Source organism: Telopea speciosissima, chromosome 2, assembly GCF_018873765.1.
Source record: "Telopea speciosissima isolate NSW1024214 ecotype Mountain lineage chromosome 2, Tspe_v1, whole genome shotgun sequence".
In the NCBI taxonomy this organism is placed as follows: Eukaryota; Viridiplantae; Streptophyta; class Magnoliopsida; order Proteales; family Proteaceae; genus Telopea; species Telopea speciosissima.
Window position 1 is genome coordinate 58,467,925 of NC_057917.1, and position 13,630 is coordinate 58,481,554.

A 13,630-nucleotide genomic window follows, 5' to 3' on the forward strand; every position below is an offset into this window, starting at 1 on the left:
CTGGCTCAACCGACTGGCTCCTAAATAGTCCAATTGAAACCATAAACAAACCTTAATACACTAGTTTTTATGCATCCTCACCTAGGAACTTACTCTTGATCCAAATTAAAACAAAGAAATCGTGAACATACATCATGCAACCTGTACCCCTGAGCTTGAGCTAAAGATGAGGAACTCCATGGACAGACATTGTGATTTGATTTTCTTAATTATTTGTTTCTATAGTCATCTTATTTTGGGTTCATTCTACAGAAAGTAAAGATCTACTCAAGTAACAAAACAACTCTTATTGATTAAGAAATCTAGTACTGGTTTATACGGAGCATGGTGGGCAAGGGAGAAGATGGGGTAGGAAGGTTGAGAGAGTGAGAGAGGAGAGAAAGAGAGAGTGTCAAATTTAATACAAACTAAAATCCCAAAATAGCTCCCCAACTATTTCAGAATTTCAGCTTCTATTACATTCTATATCCCATAACCGGTATAAAATTCATACCAAACACCCTAATTTCTTGAAATCGCCCTTTTAATGTGAAATTGATATCGAACCAGAGAGAGCCCATAGTAGGGGAGTGTGAAATCTATCTTTCAGTTACCATATTGCAGCCGTGGCTAGTGCAGCTGCCTACAAGATACTTGACCATCAATTTTTTTTTAAGGAACACAGCTTGTGTGAATAGGGATATCCGTGTGTATAGACAATGGCTTATGTGAACCCTTGGGCTTGGCCAATCAAGCTAAGCCAAGCTAAGACTGAACCTAGGACAAAATCCAAAATCAAAATTTTTTTCCCAATCCTCTCTTCCTTCCAAGGATTATTGAATTAGATGGGAACAAGTGGAAGATCAGGTTTAGTTGGCTTTGAGTTAATCTTGAATGCATAAAATTGGTCTTGGGACAGACTTCAAATCCACTCACACTGAAGAAATGTAGAAAAGTCTATTACCTGCAGACTGTAGTTTTATGTAAGAAAAGAGGAAGAGATGAATGAAAGATATATTAATTCACCATATACGGACAACTAAGAGTCAGACATGCACCTTCCTTGTGGCATTAGCGATTTCTCACAATTGTTAGGGTCGGGTCTAATTTTGTGTATCTTCCCTTTTAAATACTTACATAAAATTCTTTCAATCTAACCTTTCTTGCTATTTCCTACACTACCCTACTCTAACTCTCAAATGCACAACTTCACAGAAGGATATTCGTTACATCTCAATAACCCTTGTCCATTGTTTTGATTTCCAACAAACATTAATCAACAAAAATCATTTAGGGTTTGAAATACTTACATTGAGGAGAGGATGGAAGAAGAAGAGAGATTGCAGAGGAGATGAAACAGAGGAGAGGAAGAAGCCTTCACGGTTCCATCGCAGTGAGGAGATGAAGAAGATGAATGGCAGAAACTTTCTCGCTGTTCAGTGTTCCTTCGGTGCTGTTCAAGCACTGTTCAACGTTCCATGGCCGTGAGGAGATGAAGAAGATGAGAGGGAAGAAGGGATTTCTTTTTGTTTTGAAACTTTAAGACCTTACGTTTTCTATTTTCTTTCTGGTTTGGGTTTATGGTCGGTTTGGGTTATGATCGGTTTGGTTTTACTATGCTCATAAACCGGAAAAACTATCACTTTTTATAGGATTTGTAACTTAGACGTTGGATATGGACATTTCCACATGTCAAGCTTACTGCTGCCGGCAGGACGATGGCAAGAACATACTCGGCAGTAGAGGATCTGAATTCAATATTTATATAAGAAAGAGGGTTGGGTTGCAACCTACAGTGTGCACCAACGTGAAATTACCATCAGCCCCTAGATAACTAATTGAAAAATCTCATTCAATCAAATGCTTCTGCACATGCACTTATTGGGCCCCACACTATGGTAGACACTACATGACCAGACAACGATTTCTTGCCCAAAACTCATGGATGTTATGCCTAAATATCCAAAACTCACAAGTGTTTTTGTAAATATCTAATACCTCAGGGAAGGTACATGTATGCCTTGGGCTCAAAGTTTTGTATCCCTATGAAAGTCGGAAATCCTGCCCCCCATGATTTTTTAGGGTGCCGCATGCACAGGGCCACTCTCCCCCACTTAGAATACTCACCCTATACATAAATAGGGAAAAGAAAAAAACTTTTCTTTCTTTCTCTCCATCCTGGATAACGGAGAACTTTCTCCTGTATATATCTAGCCTAGACCCCAAGTTCCCAATTTACCTATTTCTTTATCTTACTCACAAACTACCGGCGATCACATATCTCTCTTCTTTCTTTCTCTGGTATTTATACACAAACAAAGTCTTATATATATACACCTTAACACCTTGGATCAATTAAAAGGCAAGAAACATGTATTCATCTAAGAAAAATGATAACCAGAAGTCCACTCTAACTTTTTCTTCCAGTACTGCTCCACCTCTTCCACAATTCGGTGCAGCACCGGCCATTGGTGTTCCCGTCGGTATTCCTATGCGTTCAGCAAACCTTCAAGCTCCAGTTCCTTGGTCCTCCGGTCTTTACGACTGTGATGCCGATGCCGATGCCGATGTTAAGAGTTGTAAGTCTAATAAATCTAATTTTGCTCCTACCATGATACCATATTTCTTTTCTATAAACTTCATAATCTAGTCACCATGAAGGATTGATTAGAGTTGCACACGCAGGTTGTTTAACATGTTGGTGTCCATACATTACCTTTGGCCAGATCTCAGAGATTGTCGATGAAGGATCTTCCTCCTGTATAGCAAATGGAGCAATTTATGCATTGATCATGGTCTGTACTGGTGGGTGCCCATTCTGTTTCTCATTTTGCTATCGGTCCAAGATGAGGAAGAAATATAAACTGGAAGAGGAACCCTGTGCGGATTGCCTAGTTCATTGTTGCTGTGAGCGATGTGCCATCTGCCAAGAGTATAGAGAGCTGCAGAGCCGTGGATTTGACATGAGCATAGGTTAATTAGTTTATGTCTTCTTCTTCTTTTATATCTATTTGAATCTAGGAAAAATTTAAATGGAGAATGTTGGGTATGCCGCCAGTTTTCTTGCAGTATACACCAATCACAAGGCTAGATACAGGAGGTCAAAAGGGTTTTTTTTTTCAAAGGGGGAGGAGAGAGGATGACACATATACATGCTGGGGACCCTCACAGGCGCACCAGCTTTTTCCCATATTTAAAAGAATTTGATTGCTTGGTTTTGAATTCTGATTATTAAATCATGGTTAATATTGGTGAATTTAATTTTGCAGGATGGCATGGTAACATGGAAAAGAAGAACCGTGAACTAGCAATGCCTCCTGTTGTTCAACAAGGTATGACTCGATAGAGTGTATTAATGAAGATTATCTCATTATTTGAAAGATTATTCTGTTACATGCGATGACTCTGAAGAAATTTTACTTCAAAATATGTATTATATATGTACAAGATATGAGGTGACCTTAGCGTATGATTTGAGTTCTTTGCCATTGTTTATAACTAAATCAAGGGAAAAAGACTGCCGAAAAAAGATTGTTACACAGTCCTTGTACAAAGTCCTTTATAACCTCCTCTTTTTTTTTTTTTTTTGCTAAGAATTAGCGAAGGTGGATATTAATGGAATTAAATTACAGCACTATAAGAGTTAGAAAAGACCATTGAGACACTACTCCACCTTCGGCATGGCCATCAACAAGCAAGGTCTGGATAAAGTAGTAGAGCGCAAATTGTTTATGATGAAAATCTATATCTAGGCCTCATTTGCGAATCCCAGACAGAAGATATTCTTGTAGTTGCCGGGTACATTGCCAACCTATCTACAACTAAGTTCGCTTCACGAAAAACATAAAAGATTGTCCATGAGATCTCATCCAAATAACTCTTGTACAACCTCCATTATTTGTTGAAAGCACCATGGATGATTTTGCCTTATGATGCAACTCACTACAGCTTTTGAGTCACATTCTATCCACAGGTTATCCACGTTCATCAAATATGCCTGGTGTAGCTCTACAAAGAAACCTGCAAATTCAGCCATAAAATTGGTACCCACACCTTCATAGGAAGCAAAACATCGTGTAGGAGAACCATCAGAAACCTTGAAAATTCCACTACCCCTAAAGCAACCTAGATTACCAAGGGAGCACCCATTAACTTGGATTACCATCAGAAACCCTGAAAATTCGAACACTCCCATTCAAGATGATCATTCGTACTGTGGTATTTCCCTCCATCTTTTGCACACAATTCAAGAACCTGACTCTGATACCACTTGTTAGGAAAAATAACCCTTTAACCCCTGTGTGTAAGTTAACTGAGATTCAAAACGATAGTTGAATATGTGTAAAGTAATAATACACCAAAACAAATCAACTGAAACTACAAAAACACACCAATTTTAACGTGAAAATCCTCTCAAGACGAAGGAAAAAACTACAGGACCTCGTCCAAGTAAAACTTCCACTATGAAAATAATAATGGAGTTACAATATTTCTCTCTAGGTTAACTAGAGGCTACCAAGCATCAAGATAAATAATCCACTCTTGGATATCAAAATATTTCACCAAATAATAAGGTGGATTCACAAAAACAATAACACTCTCACCTCAATATTGACAATGACAAAAATAAGAAGAACTAACACCTTTCCTATTTCTCTAAACAAGGAAAATGTTGTCATTGTGTTATATCATACGATACAAATTTGCGTATGAACAACAAAGTTCCCAAAATACGAAACTCCACATAACACACTGGCCCGGGAAAACAGAGAATGAGAGTGAGAGATTATTGTTGATGAGGTCACTGCTCTTTACTTCCTTTTATAGCATTGAAATTGAGAGAAGAGAGATTGAGATCGTGAAAGTCAGTTTGAAAAAACCGTCTTCACAAACAAAAAAGCAAGTGGGTTCCCCTCTCCATTTGAGGAGGTACCCAACAAACTCCCCCTCCGACTCACGAGGAGGGATCTCCCAAATCTGTCATGTCAACATTTATGTATCCCTGTAACATAGGCTTTCCCCATGACGATCACCAAACTTCTCACATTATAGGAGTACCCACCACATCTCACCAATCCTACAACGTGGTTTCTTTACCCCCACAAACGGCTTACTCACTTTATTCTTCACTCTATGCATTCTTAGTGCATGTATCATTCTGTGTGCATCACTATCTTTGCATGAACCATTCTGTATACCTCACTGTATGTACAATCCTGTACACACTGTCTGTGTAATTCTATGCATTGCTAGTCCCTTGAATGAACAACTCTGGATCATGAAACAAATCAAACATCGTACTTGTTACGTGTACTTCATTATGCAACTACTCCATTTGCATGGCTTCCATACTTGTCGGCTTTTCTTCTTCAAAGCATTTCAGTTTACCTTCATATACTCCACTTGTACTTCATTAACTGAGGTTCAGCTGGTGGTTCTTGAAAAAAAAGTTTCTCCCCCTGTTCACATCGCCTATACCAACTGTAAGAGCATCTTCATCGTCATCATCACCGTCTGCATCCCATTATTTTGTTGTACATCTCCCCCATCATTACATCCCATGGGAAGAGGATGTGAACCAAAATAAATGAGGTCATCGGTATGAACATCCCGGTGAGGAGGTGTGACAGGATCTAAATAATGTTGAAATTTCCTTCCTTAACTATCAGGTAATGAACTGAGAAGTAACGAGGCTTGTAACTCATTGTCAAGCACCATATTCATGGAGGAGAGCTAATTCACAATACTTTTGCGTATCATTCAAAATTTCTACAACTGAGCTTCCTTCTCTGTACTTCAGGTTCACAAGCTTTCTAACCAAGAAAGCTTTGTTGACAGCAGTCTTCCTTTCATACAAACCTTCTAATATCTTGCACAGTGAATGTGTTGACGTCTCTATGGATACGTGTAAGTACCGCAGTCCTTCGGGATGAAGGTTTCCTCAGCCCTTGCCCTTTGTGGTATATGGCGACATAGGGTTTTGGGAGATACATGTGTGTGTGTATGGATGTGGTTAACATTGTCAATGTATGATATCGATAAATGGGGGATTGTGATCATGCATTAAAATATGCTAATATAATGAGAAGTCGCCACCTAGGGTTAGGGCCTAGGACCCATTAAGTGTAGCCCTACCCGTGGTGAGCGGAATCGGGCTACGTGACTCCATATGGTCCGACCAAAGGTTCGGGTAAGGGGTCAGGTTACGAGTGAGGGAAGGTGTTAGGCACCCACCTCGCCCGGCCAAAGCCGGTCTCTCTGTGTTAGATGCTACATAAGGACGAATGTTGTCTCTCTCTTATTACGGGGATGGGGGATATTATGAATTACATTCAGATGCTATGAATTGAACAAAAGCATAATAAACTACATTATATATGTGAAAAATGCGAACTAAAATGGTAAAATATGAAAGGACTACATTGGATCAACAAAAATGCAATAATTATACATGTATGGTTGTATGCCCCTGGCTCAGGGGAGATGGATGAATGGACCGACGCTGCTTCTTTCTCGGAAGAGTAACGGCTCTTTCGAGTGATTTGAAAAAGAGTAAACAGACAGAATAACGTCTGTACCAAAGGAGTTTCGATGGTTATCCGTGCACAGACGGGATACCAAAGCCAAGGAGCCAAAACGCTCTATACTCAGAGGGACAATCGAAGGATCTGTCCACCACAAGAAAACTTCAAATACTCACACACTCATGAGAGAAGGAGGATAAATGAGGGTGAAAAGGAGAAAAAGAGGCTAGGAATCACTTGGGGAGGGTCTCTCTGCCCAAAATTCCTTTGGAAATGTGGGAGGGGACCCTCCTATTTATAGGTCCTCCACGGCGCCGTGGAGATGTCCACGGCGCCGTGGGGGACTTTTCCACGGTGCCGTAGGTGACGTCAGCAAGCTGATGTCACACCCCCTCATGGCGCCGTGGAAATCCGGTACACATCCCCACGGTGCCGTGGGAAGGCGTCCACGGCGCCGTGGGAGCGCAGTGCCATTTTTCCTTATTTTTGGGTTTAAAATGGGCCATTTTGTGCTCAGCATGGTTCTTGGTCTTATGGGTCAAGTATCTTTGGGTCTGAAAAGAGGGAGAGTGCGTCGTCCATCGTCCATGTCCCGTTGTCATCATTGCCAATCAGGGGGTGACAAAAAATCAGCGTCTACAATACGTGATGGAAAACGGTATCATAAAAAAATTGACAGATAAATCCAACGGTTTTCTAATCTATGGTCTTCCATTTGTCATCAGTCATCTTTCCAGGTTTCGTTGTCTCACCCTATACAAGTGCATACAGATCGTTGCAATATAACATATATTCCATCTTAGCTTTCCAAATAATCTAGTTGTTCCCATTCAAGATGATCATTCGTGTTATGGTGTTTCCCTTTATCTTTTGGCAATGATTCAAGAACCTGACTCCGATACCACTTGTTGGGAAAAATAACTCTTTAACACCTGCGTGCAAGTTAATGGAGATCCACAACGATAGCTGAATATGTGTAGAGTAATAATACATCGAAACAAATCAACCGAAACTACAAAAATACACACCAATTTTAACGTGAAAACCCTCTCAAGACGAAAGGAAAAAACTATGGGACCTCGTGAAAGAGTGGATACGCGGAAGTGATATGGATCGTATCCTACCAGTGGAAACACCATTCAAACAAATAAACAAAAGGGTTTCGATCATTACCTGAAACTTCATAGATGCAAAGCCTCCACGCAATCTTAGCCCTTTCGTTGCGAGTCCTTCCCACATGCACAACTTTGCATTCCCTCGTGCAAGCTCGTCCACACCAGTAGGGTTTTCTTAGAACACTCTTCCTTTTCCTCAATCACGGTGAGAGAGAGCAAGTGAATAAGACTTCTCTTGGGAGGAGAGCACGATCTATTTAGAGGAGTGGAATAGAGTGAACCGTTTCACTCCTATCGTGGATGTGTCAAACTCTATCTCTTATCTGGAAATCCCTACTAAAATGAGTTTATGTAACTATCCAATTAGTCTTAAGGGTTTCCTAATTAGAGTGAATGACTCACCAAGTCAAATTTTATCATACAAACAAGATTTAATGTTTTAGGAAATTAAATAATAATTATTCTTTTTCCTAACATCTCGCCCAGGTAAAACTTCCACTATACAAATAATCATGAGGTTACAATATTCTTTTCTAGGTAAACTAGAGGCTACCAAGCATCAAAATAAATAATCCACTTTTGGATATTAAAATATGTCACCAAATAATAAGGTGGATTCACCAGAACAAAATAACACTCTAACCTCAATATTGACAATGACAAAAATAAGAAGAACTAGCACCTTTCTTATTTCCTTGAACAAGGAGAATATTGTCACACTGTTACATTGTATGATGCAAATCTCTGTATGAACAACAAAGTACCCAAAATACTGAAATATTGTTCTTCCTTTACCTTTCTCGCAGATAAAAAAATCTCACGAAACTTCCCCGAACGCACTTGATCAGAAAATCAGAGGAAATTTCATTCTCTCAAGTGCAATGCACTGCCAATGCACCACACTAAGAATCTAACATCCTCTCTAGTGTTGAATGGACGATTGGATTCTTAAGTGATGAACCGGGCAGTGCACTATTCTTGAAAAGATAAATTTCCAAAACAGAAATAGTGAACACATTGGTGTTGGTGAGATCACCGCCCTTTAGTCTCTATTATAACATTGAGATTGAGACCGTGAAAGTCGGTCCGCCAAAACCGCCTTCACAAACAAATATGTAAGTGCGTTCCCCTCTCCACGTTAGGAGGTACCCAACCAACGTTGTCTGCATCACCTCTCAAGGCCAGGGCCAGGGCCAAGGCCATATGGTTCACGTGTTTTTGCTAAGTATAGTGATCCGAAAATTTGGAACACTAAAAAATGCCACACATGGAAAGTAAGGCTTCGACCCATCAAGGTCATTCGCTTTATTTAGCTGTAAGTTCTTATAAGTATCCACCTAAAATCGTGACACGAGGCAATAAAAGATCTAATAGTCACAATTCAAACCCAAATTTTCAAGTTATTATCTAACCTTGGTTAATTAAATCCATACCTTGACCCTGGTTAATCAAACCATATCCCTACCCTCACCCTGGTTTACTTTACCATTCTTGAACGATTCAAAAAAGGATTTTTCATTTTTCTCGCTAATGTCGTTGCTAGAGAGGAAGAAGGTGAACCAGCGGCTCTAAAGCTCCCCATTGCAACACTCTGTTGGAAAAAAAAGGCTCGATAACTTAGGCACCCTTTTAAGACTTTGAAATATTTCTATAGATTACTTAATTTTTTTTTTTTTATAAGAAAAAAATTTATTGAGCTAGAGAGTCATTACAAACAATGGTTTCATTCACACACGGATGAAGAAGCCAAGGAGTGGTAATAGGCCAAGCAATCGGAGACTCAACCGAAAGGGCCGACCTAGCCAAGAAATAAGTCACACTATTGACAAACCTTGGAACAAAAGATAAAGAGCAATCATCAAAAGATTAAGAGTAATCATCAAAAGATTTCTGAAGCTGAACAATATCATGATGAATACTCTGAATAGCAAGCTCTGGATCAGAAGAGGATAACTACTAAATTAACGAATAACAATCTGATTCCACCAAGACTTTCCTGAAATCACCCCTAGCAGCAAGAAGAAGGCCAGATCGAATAGCAAGGGCCTCGGCACTAAAAGCAGAGTCACAATATAGATTTCTTAATTTGAAACAAATAAAATAATCCGGCATCGACATTAGCGAGAAAAATAAAAAACCCTTTTTTGAATTGTTCAAGAATGGTAAAGTAAACTAGGGTGAGGGTAGGGGTATGGTTTGGTTAACCAGGGTCCGGGTATGGGTTTAATTAACCAGGTTAGATAACTGAAAATTTTTTATTTGAATTGTAACCATCAGATCTTTTATTGCCACGTGTCACAATTCTAGGTGGGTACATACAAAAACTTACACATCAGGACCTTGAGAAGAGAAAAATCCCTACCTATACATAACCTGTAGTGATAATAATTGCCCCTACATATATACATAACCTGCCTTCATCTTCTATCCAGTAGAATCAGTCATGGATTTGCTCCTCCAGCTCGGAGCCATTGTTGGGTTGTTGGCTATAATTCTCCTCTACCATTTATGGGTCGCAATTAGTTCTCCTCACCAGGAGGAGGCACCAGAACCACCAGGAGCTTGGCCCATAATTGGTCATCTCCTTCAACTTGCAACCCCTCAGCCACTCTACCGAACGCTTGCAACCATGGCTGACAAGCATGGACCGGCTTTCACTGTTCGATTCGGTGTCCATCGAACACTAGTCATCAGCAGCTGGGAATTGGCCAAGGAGTGCTTCACTACCAACGATAAGGCCCTCGCAAGCCGTCCAAGAAGTGCCGCCGGTGACCATTTAACCTATGATTACGCAATAATGGGGTTCGCACCCTATGGACCTTACTGGCGTGAAGTACGCAAGTGGTTGGTGCTCGAGTTACTCTCAAACCGCCGGCTCGAGTCACACAAGCGTGTTCAATTTGCAGAAATAGATAATTGGATTAAGGATTTACATGGGCTTTGTGTCAGCAGCAACAACAACAGAAATCAGATTCAGGTCGAAATGAATCGACTTTTTCTTGATCTAACTCTGAGTGTTGTTCTCAAAACGGTTGTGGGCAAACGATATTTCAGTGTCGTTGATGTGGAGCACAAACAAGAGGTCCAGCGGATCCAAAATATTCTGTTGGAGTTCTTAAAATTGATGGGTGTCTCGGTTGCATCAGATGTGCTTCCCAGCTTCTTATCATGGATGGATTGGAATGGGGAACAAAGGGCAATGAAGAGGGTAGCCAAGGAGATTGACTTGGTTGCTGAGAGCTGGCTCCAAGAGCATCTACAAAAGAGAAAACCTGCAGAGAAGAGTGATCATGCAAGTGAGCAGCAAGATTTCATGGATGTGATGTTGTCTATCCTCGAAGAAGATGTTCAATTCCACGGTCACGATCGTGATACAGTAGTGAAGGCCATCACACTAGTAAGTACTTTTTCTTATTTTTCTATGTAATTTAAGTCTTAAAGTTGAACTATATATAGAAAATCTCACATCGCCTGGGATGTGTCATGGAATGCGTGATTTACTTTATTTGTTATAATATGTTTTAAATCCGTGAGACCCACTTGGTAAAGCTGAAAATATCAAAAAAAATTTTGCTGAAGTATAGTAGGAATGTTCCTGCTACCATAGTATCGGTGCTATCAATCAGTCCTACACGTCATAGACTGGACCCTCATGATAAGAGAGTCAGCCAAATTATTGCCCTACTCTAAAAATGAAGAGGCAATTACTATCATTACCTTACACTTAGCCTATATTTACTAAAACTATCCTACCTTAAACTTCTTTTTTAATACTACCCTGCTTTAAAACTTTTACATCTCCTTCTACCCTCATGTTTTTAAATACCTACATTACCCTTCCATTTTTCACCTAGTAACCTACTAATCTATTTAACCTACCATTCATCTTCTACTTTTTACTATTTTATTTTTGTCATTAAAATAGTAAAAAATGAAAGCACCCACCCACTTCTCTCTCCCGTTTTTACTTATTCGTTTTTTTTTTCTTTTCTTTTTTTAGTTTTTTCTTCAATTTTTCTATTTAATTAGTTTTTATTCAACATTTCATCTCCATCGTTCTTCTTCGAACAAATCATGGTTCTAAGTATCGATATCGTACCGGACAATACGTACCGGTTTTGCTAGTCACTGATACCGATACCGTGCCGATACCGTATTGGTAGCTTGGTACAGACAAGGGATAAAATGGTCAAAAAACTCTTTTTATTAAGGAGATTTACATATCGATTTTGCAAGTTACCGATACATGTTCCAATACGGTGCACTAAAACCTTGGAACACATTGACTCTCTTCAAAGCATCCCACTTCTTCTCTCTCTTCCTCTTTTTATTCAATTTACTTTTTACTATTTTTGAAGAGAGTCGATCTGTTCCATGGTTTTAGTGCACGGTATCGGAACGGGTATCGGTAACCTACAAAATTGCCTGGATTGGTTGTATTGGGTAAAATTACCCCCGAATCTTCTTAAAAAATGAATTTTCTGACCATTTTACCCCTTGTTTGTACCATGCTACCAATATGACAGCGGCACGTTATCGGTATCGGTGACTAGCAAAATCGATACATATCATCCGATACGAACGATACGATACTGAGACTTAGAACCATAATCTATTCAAAGAAGAACGATGAGGATGAAATGTTGAATAAAAAAATAATTAAATAGAAAAATTGAAGAAAAAAAAAAAAATCGAATAAAATAAAAAACGGGAGAGAGAAGAAACGAGTGGGTGCTTTCAATTTTTACTATTTTAATGACAAATAATAAAAAGTAGAAGATGAACGGTGGGTTAAATAGATTAGCAGGTTACTAGGTGAAAAAGAAAGGTAATCTGGGTATTTAAAAACATGAGGGTAGAAGGAGATATAAAAGTTTAAAAGCAGATAGTATCAGAAAAGAAATTTAAGGTAGGATAGTTTTAATAAATATAGGCTAAGTGTAGGACAATGATAATAATTGCCCCTAAAATAAAAGCAAAAATACATCATTCTAAACTTGATTTCCATTTTGCAGAATATGATCGCAGCTGCCACAGACACCACCGCGCTCACCCTTTCATGGGTACTTTCATTATTACTGAAAAACAAAGAAAGCTTAAAAAAGGCTCAAGAAGAGTTAGACTTCCATGTTGGGAAGGATAGGAAGGTGGAAGAGAAAGACATTGCTAACCTTGTTTATCTCCAAGCAATAATCAAAGAAACATTTCGCCTTTACCCAGCAGGACCACTCTTAGTTCCTCATGAAGCCATGGAAGACTGCACTGTAAGTGGTTTCAGAGTCCCAAAAGGAACACGTGTGTTAATTAACGCTTGGAAAATACAAAGAGACCCAACCGTGTGGGAAAACCCATTGGAGTTTCAGCCAGAGAGATTTCTCACAAACCATGCCGATGTAGATGTACGTGGAAAGAACTTTGAATTGATTCCGTTTGGATCGGGTAGAAGATCATGCCCAGGGATCTCATCTGCACTTCATAACATGCACATAACGCTTGCCCGCTTGCTTCATGAGTTCGAGCTGCAGACACCTTCTAATGAGCCTCTGGATATGACTACGGCCACTGGCTTAACATCACCCAGGGAAACACCATTAGAAGTCCTCCTTAGCCCTCGACTTCCTTCCAATGTTTATGAGTGAGAAGGTGTTACCACCATGTCCGTTATTGCAGCGTGGGGCTCCTTTGTAACGCGACACAACGTGTGGCGCACATCCGATGGTCTGCAGCGCACAGGCTTGCAGCCCAACAACCCACCTATTTGTTGGACTGCATCCCCATACGCTGCAGACCGTCGGATGGTACACTACATGCATACTGTGTCGTGCTACAGAGGACCCAAATCCTGTTATTGCATGGCTCTGCTGTGTTATCATATGTGTCCGTCATGTGTAGTAGTGTGTAATTGTGTGCTATCATATTCTTTTTTTCGGTAACTTGTGTGCTATCATATGATGTAGTAGTTGTGTGTATTACATATATGCAAACCTTAAAATAAATGTTCTGATCTACGGG

The 13,630-nt window shown here is 39.7% G+C and overlaps 2 protein-coding genes across 2 annotated transcripts; both read left to right on the forward strand.

Moving 5' to 3' along the window:
• Positions 1 to 2,350: 2,350 nt before the first annotated feature.
• LOC122650926 (cell number regulator 10-like) lies at positions 2,351 to 3,372 on the forward strand. The gene is made up of 3 exons (XM_043844286.1): positions 2,351 to 2,555; positions 2,641 to 2,952; positions 3,249 to 3,372. Exons 1-3 carry the CDS (start codon positions 2,351 to 2,353, stop codon positions 3,323 to 3,325), a joined length of 594 nt encoding a protein of 197 aa, XP_043700221.1. The 3' UTR covers positions 3,326 to 3,372.
• Positions 3,373 to 10,061: 6,689 nt separating this feature from the next.
• Positions 10,062 to 13,278, forward strand: LOC122650927 (cytochrome P450 CYP82D47-like). Its single transcript, XM_043844287.1, has 2 exons — positions 10,062 to 11,015; positions 12,634 to 13,278. Exons 1-2 carry the CDS (start codon positions 10,062 to 10,064, stop codon positions 13,255 to 13,257), a joined length of 1,578 nt encoding a protein of 525 aa, XP_043700222.1. The 3' UTR covers positions 13,258 to 13,278.
• Positions 13,279 to 13,630: the final 352 nt, after the last annotated feature.

Coding starts and splice junctions, on each gene's coding strand:
- LOC122650926 (XM_043844286.1), top strand. CDS start 2,351: ATGTATTCATCTAAGAAAAATGATAACCAGAAGTCCACTCTAACTTTT. Junction 2,556..2,640: donor TGCCGATGCCGATGTTAAGA/GTTGTAAGTCTA, acceptor GTCACCATGAAG/GATTGATTAGAGTTGCACAC. Junction 2,953..3,248: donor TGGATTTGACATGAGCATAG/GTTAATTAGTTT, acceptor TTAATTTTGCAG/GATGGCATGGTAACATGGAA.
- LOC122650927 (XM_043844287.1), top strand. CDS start 10,062: ATGGATTTGCTCCTCCAGCTCGGAGCCATTGTTGGGTTGTTGGCTATA. Junction 11,016..12,633: donor TAGTGAAGGCCATCACACTA/GTAAGTACTTTT, acceptor TCCATTTTGCAG/AATATGATCGCAGCTGCCAC.